Source organism: Mixophyes fleayi, chromosome 3 (genome assembly GCF_038048845.1).
Source record: "Mixophyes fleayi isolate aMixFle1 chromosome 3, aMixFle1.hap1, whole genome shotgun sequence".
NCBI classification, from domain to species: Eukaryota; Metazoa; Chordata; class Amphibia; order Anura; family Limnodynastidae; genus Mixophyes; species Mixophyes fleayi.
The window spans coordinates 208322217-208345912 of NC_134404.1; the positions used below are offsets into that span (position 1 = coordinate 208322217).

Here is a 23696-nt window from a genome sequence, read left to right on the forward strand (position 1 = left end):
GGAAACTCTCTATGCCGATTCCTGTGACCCACAGATAAGACCCAACTGTAATCTGTTCCCGGTTGTTTCTGAGGTTTGGACCCAGCATCCAATTCCACCGGTCTGCCCGCTACCCAGCAGCTCTGGCCAGTGCGATAGGCTAGGGGGGATCCCATCCACAGCAACCCTGATCCATAGGAACAGGTCAAGGGTACAAGCCCAGGTGCACCAGTAACTGGGTACACTAGCAGCGTCAATTACCCAGAAGAAACCCGGTTCTGGATGCCGGTAAGGAGTCCAGTAGTGACAGCATTTGCAAGCCCCTCCTACTGCGGCAAGAGGTCGCATTTGGGATACAAAAAGGGAACGGTGACAAAGTAAGCCCAGCCGGCTCCCAGCAACAACAGACAGGGTGGTGGCATAGGCAGTCCATCCTGTCACATTATGGAACTGGTCCAATATTGCAGCATTTGTTGTCCTAAAAGCATGGGTCTATTCTCTGACTGCAGTAACAAGCCCTGGTTTCACTGGACACTCAGGTTGAGCAGCAGGATTAGCCAGTGTGGCTAGAATACAACAAAAATAGAGCAGCGATTCAAATTATGTTAGGTTAGGGCTATATGAGCAATTTTTACCCATTGTTCGCCTGCAATCTTAGGTCAAAAATAACATTTGATTAGTCTTAATAATGTAACAGATGGCCCTTTATGAGTGAATGTATCATACTGTCCTTATTAAGAGATTAATCCCACAAGATTCTGACTAACAGTCACTTGTGACCAATCATAGATCAAAATAACCAAAGTAGAAGAGTCTGCACATGACTGTAATAGTCAAAGCCCTTGAAAACAAGTTCTTTTCACTATGCAACAGTGGAAACAGTCTACAGTTAATCATTACACAGCAAGTGTCTAGCTACACCATCAATTAAGACACCATCTATTGTTGTATAATGTGCACAATATTTCACTTAACAGTATCATTGCTGGATCCTGGAAAAGAAAACTGCCAAGAACAGATGTAACCACAATCATTTTAAGAACTACATTAGCAAAGGCAGACATTGCAACATTTGGTTAATTTAATGTTTTTTTTTGTAGCCTTTGCTTGCTCCTTATCCAAGTAATTTTAAGAGATCAGTAGTGTTGGGCATACAAAATACTGTATTGAAGGCCTCCAATAATTACCATATAACCAGTCCCCAAGTTGCCAGATGTATTAAACTGTGATTTTTACTCTGATCTTAAAAATCGCTGGTCATCTTTCGCGCTTTGCTGCGATGTGAAACACTCCCGTGTTTGTCTAACTTTCCTGTGTTTCCTGTTTAGTAAACACATCACTGTTAAACTGTTCTGTCCATACAGCCAGAGCTCCGGTAGCTGTCAAATGTTTAAAAATAGATAAAAGTTTAAAAAAAATAAATAAATAGATGACAGATACCACAAACAGCTCCGAAAGGCAATGAACTTAGTTCTTGCGCGAGCTCTGTTTATAGTATAAGGGATTTTCCCACGACAGCGTGGGAAACCCCTAAAATATTTTGGGACATATCAAGCACAGACTTTGAATACGAATTTTATATGGTCATGATTTTCAAGCATTTTTGGATTAAAAGCTGCGACGAAAGAAGAAGAAATGTGATTGGCGAGTATTTTGGGGTTTTCTTATTTTTAATAAATGTATGTGGTATGAATGAGGGTGTGTATTGCTTTTATTGGGGTTTTATTATTTGTATTAAAAGTATGTGGTTGTTAAGAGGGCAGCGTTGATTATTTAACATTTTGTATTGTGGAACTACAGGTCCCAGCCAGCCGTGGGTGTCAGGGCATGTTGGCACTTGTGGTTCTCCAAGTGCCGGCATGCCCTGGCTGCCATGGGTATGCTGGTGCTTGTAGTTATACAAGTATCAGCATACCCACACTGTTTATGGCAGCCTGGGCTGGCTGTGACTTGTAGTTCCACAAAACAAAGTGGTGGCTTTTTCAACTATATAATCACCGTTTATTACCCTACACCCACCGGCCAAGGGTGTAGGAAGAGCCCTTGTGCTTTCTGGGCTGGGTGTTCCTAGGTAGGGGGGGGAAGGTGGGTGATGCTCGTTTTGTTCGACGGGCCCCACTCCATAGGGAATCCAGCCCAGCACTGAACAGCCTAGGGTTGGTTGTCATTATGGCTGGGACCACGTGTCCCCCCTGCTATAGTGCCACCCACACCGGCTGGTTTGCCTAGTGCTGGTTGTATGAAAATCGGGGGTACCCCATGCAAAAAAATTTCCCACGCAACCAGCAGTAGGCTGGCAGCACTGGGGTAATAGTGGTAGGACCCCACACTTTTTTTTTTCCCGACTTTTACCTAATTTTAAACATTTGACAGCTGCCGGATCTCCAACTCTATAGACAGAACAGTGTAACAGTGATGTGTAATCACGTTGCTAGTATGCAGCGTGTTGTATGTACCGATTTTCCAAGCAAACTCAGGAGAGTTTGCGTAATCGCAGCTTCATACATTTGAGACTTGCATAGCTAGAGTGGCAAATATATATATATTCTAAGATTAATAAATTGTATGCAAACATTAAATAAGGTCATAGAATAAAAGAGAGCTGCAGTAGCATATTAAAAACCACACAGAAATAAGTGCACTGCGGATAATCGTTGACCTTTTATTATAATCGTGGCAAATACTATATGATACAATATAGTCTTAAAAACTAAACTTATACATACACTTTCATATATCACTTTATTATACTAACAAATGCTAGATCCAGACATGCACCTACATTAACAACTTTCCTATTGGCTTGGTTATAATGTCATATTTGAGGGTGCAGGAATATACTGTATATAATGAACATGAATTATTCATATAATGCGTGTAAATATTCTCTATAAACATTTTTAATACTTGCTCAGAATTAAGTATCCGCACTAGTTTCAACATCATTGAGAATATTTTGGAAAACAGCAATATACAACTAGTCGCATAATCATCTGAATACCACTACTATACCATGCAGACCCTTTGGCTGGTGTATAAAAGGCCAAGACTGAACACAGTGATTAATCTGGCTGCAGGTGTTATGTAAAGATTGTCACCTACTGTAACTAACTATTCACTTAAAAGTCATTTACACTGCAGGTTTTACTTTTAGTCCTGTGTTCTCAGCAGGTCTAATCAGCTCATTCTGGCAGCATTTTCCTCTTATATAGACATGGAACACAAGCACATGGAGAGAAAAGTCAAACAAACACAAGCTAACATACATATATTATCTACGATAGCACTGTATGGCTGTAGAAACAATGTGGTTCATTACCAAAATAAAAAAAAAAAAAAAAAAAAAAGAGAAGGTTTGAAGTACACAAGATATTTAAAACAAAGAAAAGAAACCCTAATGTGTAGACACATTGCATTTTTGTCTTGGTAGAGTCCATAGTGAAAACATATAGCAGATTAGCTTTTGATGTCCACTGCCTTCTGTTTGAAGAATCTCTTGTTGCAGTACTGAATTGGTAGGATAATTGGGGTTAATGAGTGGATGCCTCATATTAATATAAGTATTCAGTTAGCTGAATCCTGTAAACTATATATTTTATAATTGTCTGAGCCTCAAATTTTGTCTATAATCGGCTACATGTGACTACTGGGAGAGATACAAACCATTATATCAATGCTTGTGGAAGAATTAATTTTGTTAAACAAACAGAAAAACCTCTCTCTTAAAGTTACACTGTTTTAAAGTTCAGCAAAGTTCAGTGCATCATAACTACATCACATGGATTCTGATGAAGTGTCTCTTCTGAAAAGTATGCTTGGTGTTTCCTGCAGCTTTGAAGCAGATAAAACATTAAGGTGCCATTGAAACACTGAACGTATCCTCTCTAGCATTCTGGTTCAACACAAAGTACACTGAAATTGGCTCCCATGAGTAATTTTTGTTAAGTGGTGATTATTTCACTGTGGATAGGTTAAGCTCAAAGAGAATTATGAGAAGGATGATTAGAGACAAAATAAAAAGGCAATCAGATCTTTCATGTGACCTTTAAAGCTAAAGCAATGTCTCTTTTCTTCAACATAACAATTTGTCTAGCTACAAGAGTACATATATATTATTTTGCCACCCCTAATGGACAAGGGCAACAGCTTATGTGACCATGTGACCTAGGTAAGCAATACTATTCCACTTCTTCATTATGCATCACTATATTCTAGACGTAGGCAGTTGATCTGGCTATCTTCGGCTTCTTTCCAAGCAGTCAGATTCTCTATGTATGCAGTCCTTGCACCATTGTGATGTGTCACATCATTTCTAAGTATAGCAGTGAAAGGTTTACTTAAATGTGACATGGGATTTGCATTGAGCAATGTCAGCCAGGGGCACAAGCTTCCAATTAATGACACTTTGTGCACACAGCCCTTGTCTCCATAAAATTACTTCACTGGTCTTCCTTGATTAGATGAACTTGCTTAGTTTAATAGTGTGACAACATCACACCGTCACTAGAAGACACCTGCTGAAAAAGTGTATTCGTGTTCGCCTCACTACATGCTCACTGAAACATACTAAAGCAGAGTCTGAAAACGGAGAAGTACTTGGGCACACCCATTGTTTTGTCAAGATGTAGGGCATTACCAGAGAGACCAGTATTCTTTTGTCACAGGAATTTATAAGAAATGAAACATTATGCCACACATAGGCGTTCCACTAACAGATGAATGCAACTGTAAAGCTGGGTGTATGCATTCGAAAAGCCATGTCATTAATCAGTGCATAATACAGATGAATCACAATGGGAGTTCTGAAGGGTGACACAGACGACAAGAAAGACATGATCAATATGCTGGTGTTCAGGTAAACATATCATTACTTGAATCACATCACAGCACTTGCCACAGATATATATTATGCTAAACTTTTGCAAAGTCTCCCACCCCAGAAAAGTGTCTTTGGGGGGCCTTACAAAAAATGATTACTCCTTTTTTTATTATTTGCACCACTACTGCAATATCACCATCTGTTGCCCATGTGTTGTTATTTCGGGAGGGGGGGGGGGGGGCTGTTAAAACATAGGTCCTGTTTTTGTAATGCAGTACTTGCATATTTAGTCTTTTGTTGCAGATTTTCTATGGGCCCAACCCTAACAGTTTCTTTACACTTTTTAAGCAGTCAATGAGTTTTAAAAAGATTCTAATGAAAACGCCCGTAAAGTGACAAAACTAGTGTAAAGGTAGGAGAGATCAGTACTGCAGGAACCATACTTAAATAACTTCTGTATTGCTATACCGATTACATGCAACTTAGCACAATTAGCTATCTATATTGCATCTGTGTAAAATAATCTAGCAAATTCATTAGAATACTTATTCATTCTGTACTGGAGGTCAAGAGATCAGCAAAAACATTCACTTTCAGAGACATGTCATGAGCTTAGAAATCAAGGTATTAGAAGAACAGTTACTGTTATTATCCTCCCAACGTTTAAATATATCCCTATGAACAGAATTTCAAAAAAAATAGAACAAAATAATGGTAATTGTGTAACTACATCTCCTATATTTTGCAAATGATGGAAAAGTCTGGTTGTTCTTCTGATGCCAATTAAGATCAATAGATGAACTTGAAAATAGAATCTATCCTGCACCGCTTTCTTGAAGAGGTACATGTCAGCTGCTGTCATCTAACTGTTCCAGTTCTGCTGGGCAGAATTCTTCAGTACCTGCAATACCACATTAACAGTAAACTAAAACATGTTGATCCAAGTTTAAAACAAGCTAACTAAAAATAGTCAATTGTTTTAGAAGAGGAGAGTAAAGGAAACAAATTGTATACAAGAAAATAAAGTAATTTAGAGCCAAGTAAGGTAATGCACATAAAAAAAAAATAAAATGACTTCTAGTACATGTATCCCATTTGCATGGATGTGTGGTGGTAGTGTCCCCCATGAGGCCTACCCGATGGTACCCTTAGGCCATCCACCCAGCTATAAAAATCTTGTCGCCCCAGGGTATATGGTGTAATACAGACAAACGGATGCAAATGCACAGGTGAAGCGCTACACAAACAGTTTATTAGAATAGTGGGCTTCTGCTGGTGGTATTCCTGGGCAATCATTCGGGATTTACAAAGTCACTATAGAAAGTCTCTGGATACAATTCTTATGCCACAACATACTTGGATTTGCCATTATCATTCTTTATTATACTACCCATTCATCAGTATTGATGGCAGATATTGGCTTCTCTAGACTCAGGAGCTGACACTTATCTACATTACTTTACTCCTCTCCTGTGGTGTTTGGGTAACCGATTACATTATTCTTAACACACTAACTTTCTCTTTTAACAAGACTCCCCCCAGTTGTCCACTTTATATATTACATGATTATTTAATGCATTCAAATTACCATAAGAATATTTAATGATTTAGACTAGAAGAATACTAAAGCTGGGCACACACTACACAGTTTTCGTCCAATAATCGGCTCAATCAGCCGACATACGACCGCTCGTTCAAAAGTCGGCTCAATGTGTGCAGTGACACGATGGTCTAATGTCTGCCCAAATGGACGAATGTCGCCTCATTTGGTTGGTCGTACCGTTTAATATTTTCGTTCCAATCTCGTTTCCGCTGTGTAGTGTGTATAAACTTCCGACGAATCCACAACACTGAGTACGAAATTACAGTCACTGCTCACGACAACATGGCTGTAAAAAGTCGCTAAAGGGACGTCCGCTCTTCCCTTTATCGTCCTAAACAAGGCTAGTGTGTATGCAGTCCATGGACCGAGCGATCAGACCATCGATCGCATGTAAAATCGCTCGGCATAAAAAGTTGGTTGAAATTTCTGTAGTGTGTACCCAGCTTAAGCAATTGAGCTCCTCTGCTTCCTTCCCCCCTGCAATGCAGAGTATGCATGTACAAGCATGATGATGTCACCAAAGCTGTCCAACTAACAGTGTATAGGTTTATACACATTTATAAAACAGGTAAACAATCCAGAGTGAAGAAGGAAACCAGATAATATATTGCATAATCTGCGCAGCATGATTTTATATTATGTACAAGATTGTCATTGGGTTAACAAGAAATACAATGCCTTTGTTGCTCTACATTAGCTCTGTGTTAAACAAGAAAATTACTACTTCAAGTGGTTAATTGATGAGGTTAGCGTAAGGCTTGAAAAAACCGGGGACACAGGAACACTTCTCACCAGATAAGCGCAAAATCGGAGCAGTTCAAAAACCACTACACATTCAATATAGGATCTCCTAAACAAATCTGTGTGTGAAAAACACTGGAACATTTGATGTAGAGGAGATACAATAAGGGACGTTTATAACATACCTTTATGAAGGAAATCATTCACAAGTACAGGACACAGGGTGCGCGGAGAACATATTTCCTGCACCTTGCTGTGAAAGGGGGAGGAGTTTCACATTAAAGAGAGTGGAGCTCACCGGCAGGATCCACAGCCAATGGTGCATATTCTACACCAGCTCAGAACCGTAGTACGACAAATGCATGGTGCCATTTGGGTAGTTTCTATTTTTGCCCATTCATTTTTAGCAGCGCTTACTTTCAGGGTTTTTTTTAAAGGTTTGCTGCACACATTTTTTTTGAATATACTTCAATGACTGTGGAATTTGCAGGTCTAGAATAGTATACCCGTTTTACCAATAAATCTTTTTTTTTTAGCCAATGTGCTCAGTATTGAAATACTAACAGACATGGTAATTTATTATTCTAGGTATATATTCTTCAAGAGTGCAGTGCCTTTGGGGAATTCAGTAAATGGTTATTACATCTGTGGTATTTTAAATGACAAAACTATATGGAATAACATTTAACTTGTTTGTATAATGCTAAATATATTATGCAGAAACAAATCCAGCTTTGCAGATAAATGGATCCTGTTTACAGCATCAAACATAAAATGTCAAGGATTAACTTAGAGCTGTTGCTCACCAATATCATCTGGGCACAGATATTCCACCTTGCCAATATTTTTTTTTTTTTAGGGAACTGTTCAATCCTGTCAAAATATCTTAAAATGCATGTTATGAAATCCAAATTCCATTCCTCAGCCAGTGCCAAACATAAGCTAAGTAGAGTAAGCCAGGCCAAAAAAGGAATAATGCTGAGATACTGTGCTGAAATTATGGAGGTCAGACAATTGGATTTTTTTTTTTTTGCATAAATTCAGTGTCACATCCTGTAACAAAGTGTCACCACTGTCTTAAGGGTTTATTCTTCTCCTTCAATGTGTACTGTCCATTGACAGCATTAATACTGCACTGCGGAAATCAAAATGACAATCTAGGCTGATCAGTTTCGGTTATTGTAACAAGAACGTCTTCATGTTAACAGTGCTATCCTGCATTCCATTTACCGACAAGCAGTCAACCTAAAAAACTAAGGAACTCTTCTACCAAGTCTTTGGCACTGGTATCAAAAACAAGTGGATTAAAAGTACACTACATTTGGAAACCGGACTTTGTCGATTGAACGTCACTTCTGCCTGATTATTACAAAGGCACTAATCCTGGTTTTCCTGTATTCATCTTACTCATCTAATGTAAATATTGTTATATGAAGTACTGTATAACATGATTCTTGAAATTTAGTTTGTTATTTCTTTTTTTGTTCCTCCATAAATCACTTCTCTGAGCTCTGTTATTGATCTAATTTAGGTGTGGTGATTCTGTACATATAAATGACCATTAAATTATTCAAATTATTCCCACAATAGTTTGTGGACATAAAATAATGGCCAGGATTAAGTGCAGGGCCAGTCTTTAAGGCTAGGTACACACTGAAAAAATTTCTGACATGTGTTAACTACAAAAACGTTCCCTTCAATCAAAGTTCCGATTGCTCAGACGATTATTGCGTACACATTAGTCACGTTTTAGACAATTAACTAAAGACCGACCGTCCGGGAAGCAAAATTAACTTACACACGTCCCTAAAGGAGTCGTAGCTTGACAAACTATCGGCACTTGGTCGTGAATCTATTGGAAATACACACTTCATGATCATTAGGTGGCTTGGTCGGAAAATATTAAACAGTACGACCAACCAAACGAGCCGACATTTGGCACTTTAGTACGACTTTCTACCATCGTGTCACTACACACACATTAACCCGACTTCTGACGAAACGGTCGTATGTCGACTGATTTGCCCGATTATTGGATGAAAACGATCCAGTGTGTACCTAGCCTAAGAATTATGGTTTCCCCTGAAGATTTTTTGCCATGCCCTTTTTCCCATTGCAATACGCTGATAGCAAAATCTGGTCCGCTTGCATGTGTTTACCACCAAAATAGTTTGGGCTAATTAGGATAGTTTTCCCAATGAGAATAATTATACCCCACAGGAGCCTGAGGCAGAAGAAATAAAAGGGTAATCCCAGGCAGGGTTATGCAGAATACACTACCACACCTACCAAATTTCCCCAATGGAGCAATGAATGTATCTATTTGCAAAAGCTTCAGTCTGTCTTTACTGGCCATTACCAGGACTCCATTTTTTTTAGTTTGTGTTACGAACCTAGTTTTTCCCAATGTTCTATAACAAAATAGTTTGTATTTTTATACTCAACTCCTTTCACAATTTCCCCCTACCCCTTTCACATTAGTTTACGGCTGTCAGATGCAACAGTAGGCTGTGCTGAGGGGTCGAGAATACAGAAGGTCACTCAAAGACAAAAGGTCAAAGGTATGTCTTCGCACAAGCCTGTACAGAATAAACTAAATAGATTGTTGTGGGGATAATAAAATAAAAAAAAATAAAAAAAAATAGTGCCTTTGGCATCAACATTTTATTGGCTTGTGCACACGAGAAAAACATTACCACAGGCGCAGGCGAAACTAGCGAGCTGTGGGCCCCAATGCAGGGCAGCGGGGGAACCAGGGCTTACAGCTTGCTAGTGCCCTGTGCAGTGGGCTCCATGGGTCCCGATGAACCGCACCTGCTGCATCAATGGTAGTTCCGCCACTGGGTGAATGCTACTCAACTCACTACATATAACATTAATGAAACCCTATGAAGAACGTACCTGCAGTAGTGGATGTTCATGGACACAAGGCAGCAGGAGATACTGCATTAATGATCAATTAAGCATGTACTCTGAACAACTGCACTACAGGTATGTACTTCATATAGAAGGAGTGTACTTCAAAGCTATACGCAGTTCAGAGCAAATGTAACCCAAATAAAGACAATTATATATATATATATATATATATATATATATATATATATATATACACACATACACATACATACATATACATACATATACTAGAATACAGAAAGTTGCATAAACCAGAAAGAAGAAACATTATTTTGTGCTGTTCAATGAAAATGTTAACCACAGACATGATCACCAAGTGCCACCAGTGCGAGGAGCACTGCTCAATTTAATGAGGAAGGGGGTGCCTCAAATGCAGTGTGGGAAAAATCCTGTGTAATCTTATTAGATCTTGTATATTTTAGGCCCTGTGCACCAGTTAATGAAATAAAACTCTTATCCTGCAAAAATCCTAAAGTCCCAAGTATTCCTGATAATGCGTCCCATTCCTGCACTCCATAAGCTAGGGACAAGTTAGGGCACATCTGCATTTGTCGTCTATTTCAGCATAAGTAGCAGTACATAAAATCTAAAGATGAAAAGTTTTCAGGTATTTAGATCTTTATAAACAAAACAAAACAGAACGATTTGAAAATGTGGCAATTTTTAAAGGCTTATATTGAATTGAAACTCAAAGCATTCTTTGAGAATGCACTGAGAAATTGTTATGAAGGAAATAGCATTTTTCATGACACAACTACTGTGAAGCAAAGTGTTTTCCACGTAAATTATTTCAGAACATCCGACATAACATTGTAACTCTCAGTACCTAATGCACTGAAGAGTGGAGACATTGCTATTAGATACTGTACATTATACTGCCACCAAATTGACAGCCAATTCACTAAAAGGCTATATTTTCATCCTATCATTCACAATGCATCAGCTAGGCTAATTTTAGAAGTGTTGTCGGAATCAACTTATGATTTAGTGTAATTTTCAAGCAAATATACAATACAGATCACCAAAATCAAATGCATGTTTGCCCAACTTCGGTAAAAAGTAGTATGCTTGCTTTCAAAGTACACTGGTCACCTAGGGATAGCGGGACAACCAGGACCGGTGCCGGCATCTCCAGTGCCCCTCCACCTACCAGAGTTTGTGCATGCACGCCTCCCCATTCCCTGGTTCCTATTACGATCCCTGTTCTGTTTAGACTGGGGATTCAGATGGCAAGTAAACAGGTGCCAGAAATATTTTTTTCTTTTCTGATGAGTGATCAAGATGGTCTTCTGTGTCATTTCGGGTGCTGTTTCACACATTCATAGAGTACAACAAGATGAAATAATGTCACGGTAATCTGCCGATACACAGGGAGATCTAGTTGTTCAGCCTGAGAGATAAACTAATTGATCCATATCCAACTTGACCATGATTGAATATATATTATACAAAGTAATTTACATTTAATTCATGTTCCCATCAATGGGCAGTGTTAAGGGATTTGGGTTAATCAAGATGGCAACAAATATTTATATGTAACAAATATTTTTATTCCGAAAATAAAGGGAAAACAATGTGCTGGACAGGGTGATATTATGGCTGCTTCTGCTGGCTTAATGAATAGGTTTTAAAGAAGCCCTTGAGTGCACTATGGACCTGTTGGCAGAACAGATGGAATGAAGACAATAAGAAACCATTATTGGAAGGCAACATGGCAAACCATCCAGGAAGAACAGTGATGAAGACCACAATCTGGAAAGGACTATTAAGACAAGAAGATACTTATAATTACTCTCCAGTGTTTTTAAGCAACGTAAAATAATGCTAAGCGTTTAGGTATCCAGCAATTTCCTTCAAAGATATACCAATATTTTTTTCCATAGTCTCAAGAATGTATTATGTACTAATCTCTCTCTCCACAATCTCCTCAATGTAAAAAAAAAAAAAAGTGTCCCTGTGTATCTATCTTTGTCAGGAGAGCACCTGTAAATCATACCACTGTTTGCTAAAAGCTGGACTCAGGTCCTGCCCCACCGCTGTTCAGGTAGGTAGGAGAGATGTGTGGGTCAATAAGGCCAAGAGGCTAGAATCATCATCATTTATTTATATAACGCCAGCAAATTCTGTAGCGCTTTACAATTGGGAACAAACATTAATAAAACAATACTGGGTAATACATACAGACAGAGAGGTAAAAGAACCCTGCTCGCAAGCTTACAATCTATGGGACAATGGGAGTTTGAAACACAAGGACATGTGCTACATCATATTGCACACTCGACCAGCTAGAACGCAAAGGTAATAGTACTGAGTGGGCTGTGTGTGTACCAATGTTGGTCAGAGGGTTGTTGTTTTGTGTTAGCTGTGTAGAGGGTGGTAATAGGGGAGATTAAGATGGTGGTTGAGGAATATCATAAGCTTGCCTGAAGAGGTAGGTTTTCAGAGAACGCTTGATGGTTTGGAGACTAGAGGAAAGTCTAAAGCTGGGTACACACTACAGAAATTTCTACCAACTTTTTATGCAGAGCGATTTTACATGCGATCGCTCGGTCCATGGAATGCATACACACTAGCCTTGTTTAGGACGATATAGGGAAGAGCGGACGTCCCTTTAGAAACTTTTTACAGCCATGTTGTCGTGAGCAATGACTGTAATTTCGTACTCACTGTTGTGGATCGGTCGGAAGTTTATACACACCATACAGCGGAAACGAGATTGGACCGAAAATATTAAACGGTACGACCAAAAAAATGAGGCAATAATCGTCCATTTGGGCAGACTTTCGACCATCGTGTAACTGCACACACTGACCCGACTTTTGAACGAGCGGTCGTATGTTGGCTGTTTGAGCCGATTATTGGATGACAACAGTGTAGTGTGTACCCAGCTTTACTGTGCGAGGGAGGGAATTCCACAAAGTGGGTGCAGCCCGAAAAAAGTCCTGTAACCGAGCATGGGAGGATGTGATGAGAGTGGAAGAGAGACGCAGATCTTGTGCAGGACGGAGGTGTCGAGTAGGGAGATATTTTGAGACAAGTGAGGATAGTGCAGTATGTGACTTGCTTCTAAAGAGTCCACATAGTACATAAAGAGGGCACATTACTCCAGGGGCTCTCCAAGGCAAAGTGACAACAAATATTTTATGTTATGCAAGCAGTGGGCACTATAGAAAAACTCAGTCTCTCTTTATGACACTTAAAAAAAGTACTCACATTGAGTTCCAGATGAAATTAAAAATGAGAAACCACCTAATGGAAAAAAAATGGGCTAGCTATATCTGCATCCCTATGCCATGTATTTTCTTGTAGTCAAAGCAGTGTATCCCATTACTGTCTATGTGGGTAGCGCACACAGTATAGGAATTGTTTTAAAGGCAGTTTAATAGTGTTGATTTATGTTTGGAATGCAACATAGTTTCAGAAAGAAAAAAAAAAAAAAAAGACACTCATCTCATTTTATGTAATCTAAAATACCTCAAATGTTAATTTTGTAGCTACAAGTGCTGTCTAGCTGCACATGGCTGTCCTTGATTGTTAGAGGAAGTCTCCTTTAAACACATTTCCATGTACATTTGATACTATATTTGGCCAAATATATTAAATTTAAACCTTAGATGAACCACACAATTCAAACAGAGCTTTATCTTCATAGAGTGTAGATTACATTTGCCTCGCCAAGGTTAAAGCCATGCTGCAAAACTGATCAAACAGAACAGGTCACATCTTTAACTAAGGTAAGTTCACCAAACACTGACAGCAAGGGCACAACCAATTACATCCAATGCTTCTTTTTCTAACAGACTTGTGACAGTGAAATGCAATTATCTAACTCCACTAAATAAGCCCAGTATAATTTATCAAAAAATATCAAATACACGGAAACTAAAAATTGCACTATGGGCAAACAACATGCTACTGTTCCAAAGCTAATGAGGTTATTTATCATTTATCCTGGCAAGTCAACTTAAAATCAACCCCAACTCACAGAGAAATTATCTAACCATATAGAGAAGTGCATCTATACAAGGCAACGAAATCTGAAGTAATTTCAAATATCGAGGTTCACAGTAGTCATAATAAATTTGTGTGACTATACCAAAACACTATCACATTACTCTGCAGCATGACTATTAGGACATGTTACTTACAGAAGCTTACAACATTTACATACGTGAAAATCATTTCTCTAGTCTACCATACACCACTTATTAAATAATCTTTAAATTTAATGATTTGTACACACACGCAAACCTAAATCTGATAAACAAGAGATAGTGTACCCTCTACTGGAGATTAAAAAGAAAAAAAAGTTATGAGAAGTCACTCATCAGCTAAATACAAATAGTTTTTATTTTACAAGATGAGAAGGATGGCTGCATGCGGGTTTACTAATAATATTCACTGCATATACACAATAATATATAATATCCACACACACCAACGCATATATAGCAGATGACAGCATTGTAAGTTTAATATTTGTGAAATGCAAAACATAAAAAAACAAAAACAAAAAAGACAAAGGCTGTGCTTGCTAAACTAAAAACAATACATTCACTGTAGTACAAGTCAAACAGATTATCCCTTTCAAAAAGTCAGTAGGACTTTGAGAAACCCATGTTCTCCCAAAAGAATAAAAAGTAATGCTGCAAATCCAAACCCAATCAGCTGTATCTTTCCTTTAAAACAGTGGTTCCACATGATTTCTACAAAAGTAAATATATAAGCTACTTAATTAGTAATATTGTAAATGATCTAAAAAGATGCACATTGATGAGGCAGGAAAACAAGTTCAATTGCTCCTTACAACACAATAAATTCAATGTGGCTGTTAAGACTTAGCTGCAATTGAAATACAGTAACATAGACACAGCACACCTTCAAATGGTGCTAGTGATTTAACACATTGCTGACCTGTCCTGAAACCCTCAAACCCTTCTCCTGAAAATACATAAATAAAAGAAAGAGAACCATTTAGCAATGTGTAAATACTAGGGAGATGATTTTGTTACAGGTGTATTCATTATAGAGCACAAAACACGTGTTGATGTATTTCTAATATCCCATCCCCCATCAGAACAATATAGTATGTATACTTTGGATAAAGTTAAAAGCTGAGAGTCCCTGTTTTTTTTTTTTTAATGTTTATAAAGGGAGGAAACACTATGACATTTGTTTCTCAGCCCACACGCCTCTACAGCCAGGATGGGCTATCTGTGTATTTGTTGTTCCCAAAAATAATTTATACCTTTTACATGGAGGTACTTTTAACCAAAGAATAGGTTTCATTCATTTGTGATTATCGGTTTCCTTTAAAAGGTTTACTATCCCTAGTAATCCTTGTAAAAAATGATTACTTGCCCAAGTTCATAGCCAATGATAATAAATAAATGCAACTCTTACCAAACCCTACAGAAGTCACATGATCAGATTTAACCACATTGTGAATGTTTTACTATTACAGGTCTTTTAATATTTAAGATTCAAGTCATAGTGTTGATGTGCAATACGAAATAAAACCTTATCCAGCCAGTTCCTTCCGATCCTACATACTGATGTTTCTTCACTCCATATACACAACTATTACAGATAGATCTTTTTACAAGAACAAAGACCCTGAGCTCCAATATCCAGCTCACTTGGAATATTAACATAAGTATCTCCACATCCGCACAAATACTTATTTAAGAAACTAGTATAGAGACCAATATAACATTTCTCTATCATCAGAGAAAGTTTGCAACTAGTACATTCTAGGAACATTAAAAGTGGCTTTGTCAAAAAAGGAATATTTTCACTATTGTCCAAAATATTTAATGCCAACACAAATTAAAAGGTATTATGATTGTCTATGCATAACCTATTAAGAGCATTAATACTATTGGAATATCAACCAAATTATGTATACATACAAAAATGAAAAAAAAAAAAATCATTGCCACGATAAAATATTAACAGCTGCTTTTACCAATACTTGAAACTTAAATGATGACACGGTCCTTGTTCAAAGTTTCAATTAACTAGCAAAAACAAAAAGCTCAATAAAGTAACAACTTGTACAGGGACATCAATACAACACTTCACATGCCTCTTTCGACAGCCTTGTATCGGGAATGTCCATAGCAATTAAACTGTTTGCCAGATAAACAGGGGTAGCACATTCCAAAAATTAGTCATTTATATAGTTTATTTAGTAGAGGATTCATACAGGAGACAAAATCTAGCAAAAAAACCCAAAACTTAAATACTCTAAAACATTCAACATACAATGCAATCACAGTTTTCAGTATGACAACAGTTTGGTGTTTATGGTTATACATTTATAAAACTTACACAGAAATACATGGGTCACCCCCAATGTTGTGAATTGAGGTTTACCAGTATAAGCCATTCTACTCAGAATTCTGAACCAGACTCTGTAAGAGTTAACCCCTATATTGCCAGGAAAAAAAACCCTATTATAAAAGTAAACCAAACAGTTCTTAGAGCTGAAAGTATAAATACAATGAAAGTATGAATACAATTTCACTATAGATAATATACATTTTAGGTGTATCAATAGTATACTTGATATAAAATATAATAGCAATAATAGAATAAAGCGTGCCAAGTAGGACCCTCACCCTATTCTCATGTTGGTTATAGCATTTATCAGAAAGGACAATTTTCAAATAAGATTTCAAGTTTATTCATTGGACTGCAGTGAATAATGTGGGAAAAGAGAGACTTGAAACTACTACAAAATCGGAGAGGGTAACCAATGGTTAATTTTGCACACAGTGTGAAAGGCAATTCATTTTTTTCCTTAACCAATTTAACCTTAATGCCTTAAACTACCTGATTTATTTTCATCTCCATACTGGCACTATATTAACAGAAAAGGCATATTCCTTTGTTCTAGCAGTTTATAACAATCTCTGCATGGAGGCAGTATGAGCACACAAACCGCCAGCATCTCTTGTCTAGCGAGGCACCTTTTGCTGCTTGAAGGAATATCTCAGATCCCTGCTAATCGAAGGATTCAGCTGTGTATGTGTCTTTTTTTTTCAGCTGAGCAATAAGTTTTTGTTATACTTTTTGATCACTACAGGGGAATTTTCAGAGAGAAGCAATTATTCTACAATTGCCAACTCACCTACTTGGCTAGCTGTGAACTCCTAGCAATAAACGATTATATTTTGCATTGGAGATGCCTTAATGTCAGCCTAAGATATTCAAATCCACTATTGAATTTAAAAAAAAAAGTCCAGTTTGGTACGAGCTTTGGAAAACGGGGCTGCTAGCAGCAGTTTAACAAGTTAACAGGAAGTTAACGTACAGAATTTAAAGTGCTAAAGTAAACATGTTTAGCTTATGTAAACTTACAGCATGAAAAGACGCACAGAAATGCGCAAACCCGCGCAGTTATAGCAGCAAGAATGCGTATCTAAACTACGCAGCTGCCACAGGTAAAGTATAACACAAATCACCCACAAGGAACTTAACTATGTATCTCCACAGTCGAAGCTTGGGCAGTAAATTGATCCTTTCACAGGAGAAGCAGGGGGGAGGGGGGGCCTGAGATCCATCCCCACTTCCTCTAGAAAGAAAAATACTGCCAAGGATTTTGCAAAACAAGATGGTCAAAAAATAAAAACAACAATAATGAGACTGGAGAAAAAAAAAGACAAAAACAAAGTATCGGCATGAAATACTAACATGAAACAACAGTTAATCTAAACAAATATTATGAAACTACGCGCAAAGTGAATAACAAAACACACTTGTGCGAGCACTATGCTAGACAAATGAGCCCAGCAGCAAGGGTCCTAGGTAGGCGGCATGTTGCTACACGTAGCTCTGGGCACAGAGCGCACTTGTATTGGTAAATAAGAAAATACCTTAAGATTGGAAACAAAGAAGTGGCAGATAAAGGGACACCAGGCTGCCTGAGGACTCGCTGCCCACACACGGGCTCAGTAGCCACAAACATTTATTTGGGAGTTAATTGGTTTACACGTCCACCGTCTGGGGGGTTTGACAGCCCCTGGAACCCCAGCCCCCCTCTATTGGAAAGTTTGCAGTGTCAGAGGCAGCTCCTGCCAGAGGGACAGTGAGGGGGTCGCGGCCAGGACATGAACATAGGAAAGTTTTGCAGGAGTCTCTTGGGAGTGAATAGGTGACACCGGAGAGTAGGGCCCCGAGGGAAGGCAGCAGGGAGCCGATGGCACATACCCGGGGAACTTTCAGTAGGCTGCGTTATGGAGCTGGAGCTCCCGGGATATACGGCGGGACCTAGAGCACTCACCTGCAGATAAATGACCGTGGACCGATGCCAGAACAGGGGGGAGCAGTAGCAGCAACATGAGTCCCAGAGACACGCCGTCCATCTTTACTAGTTCCCAGAAGCGCAGACAAGTTTTACAGGTGTAGATCCAAACGCACACAAATCCCCAATGCCAACGCCGCTCCAGATGGGGGATCACATTGGAGGTACGGCAGTCCGAGCTGTGTCAGCCGCTCCGCATTGAGGGCTCTCCATGCCCAACCATTCCTATCACTCCTTAGTCCAGAGTTAGTTTCAGGGGCTCGGTCAGGGGAGGAGGAGGCGGTCCTGACGTCACCCTCCTATACCAAACTAACCCCTCTCGGAAATGTGTAATCCCTGGGGACAAGCGCAGCGCCTCCTACTGGAGCCGAGCCGGAAACTGCGCCTGAAGATGGAAGAGTATCGGTGTCTGGTGTGACCCGAGCTGGAGATGCAGTCGCTGCGGATACAGTGCTGCTGTCCTGTATACTAGTTACCTGGATGATACGCGGAGGACACGGGAGGCTGAGTGTGCGGATAATATAACAGAGACTCGGAGGCTACAGAGAGCTAAGAATTGCTATAGCACACGCCAGTCTTAGAAACGCCTCTAACTAACCAAATGAATGACTCCAATCCATTGCAATAAGCACATAATGTAAGCACAGGGGCACTGTAATATTACCAGTACACACTCACGGTCTTAGACAAACACTTGTTGCCAACTTTACTGCATTATATAGAGGAAAGCCAATGTATTATTACTAAATAATCTGACATATTCCAAAAAACGTTGCTATTGTGAAAGCAAAGTGACACCCAGTAGATAGATGAAGTAGATGGACAAGTGAGCAGTGAAAGAAAAATAGATGGCAGTGGGAGCTGTAAAAAATAATAAACGCAGTGGAGGCGAATGGTGGGAGCTGTCTACATAAGTGTTTAAATAACCCAGTGGCTGTCGGTGTCTGATGTGCGTAGAATGGTCAAGGAGGCAAAACATTGCTCTGATTTACTGTCTGGAGAGCTGCTGACTTTACTGGACACGCAGTTATGCCGATGATCTTCTCCCCTGTCCCACCAGAGCAAAATACAGGGTGAGTTCTTGGGAATGTGTATGACCTATCTAGGAAAATAACTAGGAATACCTTTATTGTTCGTGGATACACAGGAAAGCTGTTGAAGCATTTCGTAAAGGATAATTACTGCCATGTCTATTTGTTTAAAAACTACAAAGCTAAAAAATGTAGACATGACCATCAAATAATAAGAAATGATTGCTAATAAAAGTTATTTTGATTTTGTGGTTTATGAATAAAACATCTAAATGTACCTTTTTTTAAACAGATGCTTTAGTAATGAATGCAGAGTTCATTTATTGCAGACCTTGTTTGCTCGTGTAATTGGTATCACATAAATACTTTGAAATTGCTTTGGTTAAATGAGAACTCAGGCACTACAAATATACTCTCCCCCATTTGGAAGGTGAAGGTATCTCCACGGGACCTCTGCTGTTTGAGTTACTACTCCTCACTGATGCACGTCAGTTCCCTGTATTCTCCCTGACAAGTATTCATATATACAGATTATTTTACATTATATATTTTACAAGTTAACCCGTGCATGATACTCATGCATTCTAGTAAAATCAAGCTACTTAAGGTGTTAAAAAGGTTCTTGTCATGCATTTGGGCCATAGCCCAGGCCTCAACCACCAACCACTGTCACCCCCAGCAACCACCAACCACTCCCAACTGTCACTTCTCCTTCAAGAAATATATATATATTTTTTTTTAAAATCTTTATAAACACTTTTAACAATTAACAATTAACAAATTAAATTAACAAATTAAAAACATCATACCAAATTTCAGCCCTTTCTGAATTTTTTCCCCCACACACACTAAAAATTTAGTAGGTCAGTGTATAACTCCGCCCAGCAGGTGGCGCTGCAGCTTGGCTTTATTTTTTTCCACACACACACAGACAGACTAACACACGCCACTAGACATTTATATTATAGATATTTGACTGTAGTACTTTGTCCTGTAGTGCATTCCAAAGATCATGTTTGCTGCCTAAGGGTACATACCCACTGTAGTTTTAATTAAGCATTTCACTTGCGTTTACAATCCATTTTAACTACATTAAGGGGTCTATGGGGCCTATTTATTAATCATTTTTGGGGGGAATAGTCGCAAATCTAAGTACCCTGCAAATTTATTATTGGTGCATCGCAGTAGATATCTATGATATCTTGAAATTTTTTTTTCAAAATCCATAGCAGTTCCCATAGATGTCTATGGGGACTTCTATGTACCGCAATGAAACAACCTTCGAAAAAGTGTTTACACATACAATAATGTATGCTCAGGCTGGCGTACATTACCGTTTGTGATAGTTTTCCGCACTGTTCAGTTCTGCTCCGAAGAGCAGAGCTTTACAGCGCATGTACAGCCCTGTCACATGACCCAGGTCCTTCGGTCAGTTCAGTTTGGATGCCTGTGGGCATGCCCGAGTTATCAATCGGCAAAAGCACACAGGAGTTGAAAGGAGGAATGAAGAAGCCACCCAGGATCGCATTACAAAGACAGAGTGGTAAATCAGGTTTTTTTTCCACAGGAACAGTAGTTTATCGGAACTGCTGTTCCTTTGTAGATTTTTTGATAAATATAAAAAACAGGTCAATCCTTATCAATGAGATAAGGATTGAAAACTCTTTTTTTTGAGGGGTGTGTGTCTTAAATATGCCCATATGCATCAAGCTCAATTAACACTTAAAAGATGCGGAAACTACTGTTTCCGCATATTTTAAGTATGTTGTCTATGCATGAACTGCCCAACGGAGGAGATTTTACAGAAATCTCCTTCGTTTAGGCAAATACCGTTCAGCATCACAGTTCCCATAGATTACTAAGGGGACTGCAATGTTCTGCAATGCATCAAGCTTTGATAAGCTGTGCGTTACGCAGACAGGTAATGCCATCTCAGGATGGCGTTACCTGTCATTTCCTATGGGATTCTGCTGAAGCCTGTTTGGCTTCGCAGAATCCGATACAAGGATAGTGCCCTGCGCATGCGCACCGCACTTCCTCCTGTCACCGGCAGGAAAATGAGATAGTTGGAGAGGGGTCATTTCACCGGGGCTCCCAGCAGGGGCTGGCTGGCAGACTTTAGCCCGAGGGGCATGCACACAGCACTGGCCCATATTTAGCGGCCCATCCTTAAAGGGTGGTTTTAGGTACAATATATATTTATCAATATAAATAGAGCCTATTTTAGTGTTGCTTAATCCAGCGATACTTTATTAGTATAAATGATAAATCTTAAATAAAATAAATAAACAACAAAAAACAAACCTCACTTTATATTGCATTTTATATGTTCTTTCTCCCTACAGCACTTTTATCAAAATGCTAAAAGCTTGTTTGCTTTAAAAACCAGATGTTTTTGCCAGCAAAAACGCTTGTTTTTGCTTCGCTCTATATACTAACAGGGTCATTAATTGTTTAAGGGTTAACCTAAGACACATAATGCTCGGTGTGGTACTGGGAGGAGAAGCAGAGCACTAGGTGTCAATCCGACACCCTGCCCCAGAGCTGGAATAAGGCTCTGGGCACTTCAAACGGGACGGGGGGGGGGGGGGGGGGTGGGGGGCTATGATGTAACATGGTTATCATTTTAGACAAATACACAGGCAATACTGTGTGCACTACTGTTAGGTGCATGCAGTTCTGCCTTAGCGAACAGTACGCTGTGAACCGGGATATACCTACCAACTGTCCTTGCAGTCGGACCAAATCCTGAGTAAGCATGATAGTTTCCCAAATTCAGGGCTGTCCCACCAGGTTCAGGACAGTTGGCAGACTGTCCTTCTCTCTCCTACCTGTTCTTGTCACTGTCACCACTTGTAGCTGCTTGTTTCTTTAGCTCATTTGCTGCTTGTCTGGATCCTGGAAAGTTGGAGGCACTATTTTGAAAAAAAAATGGGTACATAAAATTTAGAACGACAACAAACAGAGAGTTGCGCAGGAATTGCCTGATAAAACATTTATTAAATCAGATCATGTGAGAGCAACCAATGTAAAGCTTTCATAGATCATTAAATAGTGATCTTATAACAGTAATAGCATATAGAATATATAAAGATATAGATAAAAATTATGCTTATAAAAAGCAAGACATAAAACAATCATATTACATGGCTTTCAAAAGAGAAAAACATTGCTATCAATATATAATTAACCCTTATTAGACAGTATCCAGTTAGATAAGGGTATCCAACAGCTGAATCAATAACATTTGCAGGTGCTAGTAACCCTTAGAAGATCCTAAGCAGCCGTGGAGAAAACCAATAGAATGTCAATTCCAATAAATCATCTGTAGAAACAGAAGTTGTCTCTTTTGATAAAGAGGAGTACAGTAACTTTAATATTGCGATGTTGCCTCTTTTAGTGAAGAGGAATACAATAACTTCAATGTCACAAAGGTAATTGTATATTCATATGTCCGTATACAAGTAATATCCGTGCAGCTGGGGTTTAAGAGTAGTAAGGATATGTGGTAGATGAAAGCTTCTTACCATCTGGACGGCTAAACATCGGCAGACATTGCGTCCCTCCACATAAGATATATAGATATATGTGTATTCTTACCCCCAGCGGATAATGTCCTCACATCAAGGAACAATGCTATATTAAGCCACTGTTTAATGGAACAATCCGGAGACAGGTTAAAGGTCCTCTTCGGTGCGCACCAATCCGGATAAGCTTTTCAAGTCACGTGACCAAGGGTTCGGTTTATGATACAAACTAACTTATCCCTTTGTTAGGCTCACGATAACTCAGGTGATATAAGCATAGCAAAAATAGAAACTCAAATAGATAGAAGTTCCATAACAAGCAGAGAACAATTCTTTCCCATCAGTGCACGAACAGTGTCTAATTGACAATTCAGGCAGCAAACACAAGGCGACGCGTTTCGTCTGATATACAGACTTTCTCATAAAATTTAGAAAACTCCAACCAGCCTCAACATTAAAATAATAATATTCACATTTGCTAAATAGATCTATTTCCTTCAAAACAACATTGACATTAAATTAATAACAAACACATTTAATAAATAGACCTATTTCCCTTCAGTCAGCCCCAACATTAAATTAAATAGCAGTTACGTTATAATGTTATGTTAAATTTATGTCATACTTGCCTACTCTCCCGGAATTCCCGGGAGGCTACCGAATTTCGGGGAGTCCTCACGGACTACCTGAAGAGTAGGCAAAGCTCTCGCATTTGCCGAAATTCACGGCAGTGAATGGAGGGGGCGGGGCTTAATCACATCATTAAGCT

The 23696-nt window shown here is 39.0% G+C and overlaps 1 protein-coding gene across 11 annotated transcripts in view; it reads right to left on the reverse strand.

The window, feature by feature from the left end:
- The window catches only part of PTPRK (protein tyrosine phosphatase receptor type K), a 354281-nt gene extending 335401 nt beyond the window's left edge, over positions 1-18880 (reverse strand). For 2 of the 11 annotated variants that reach the window (XM_075203044.1, XM_075203042.1), the window contains exon 1: positions 18349-18706. In XM_075203044.1, coding sequence (XP_075059145.1) covers positions 18349-18430 — 82 coding nt within the window. In that variant the 5' untranslated portion in view covers positions 18431-18706. Of the gene's footprint in view, positions 1-18348 lie in introns of all 11 variants that reach the window. The other 9 variants (XM_075203046.1, XM_075203041.1, XM_075203050.1 and 6 more) reach the window with 8 other exon arrangements.
- Between the last annotated feature and the right edge of the window lie 4816 nt (positions 18881-23696).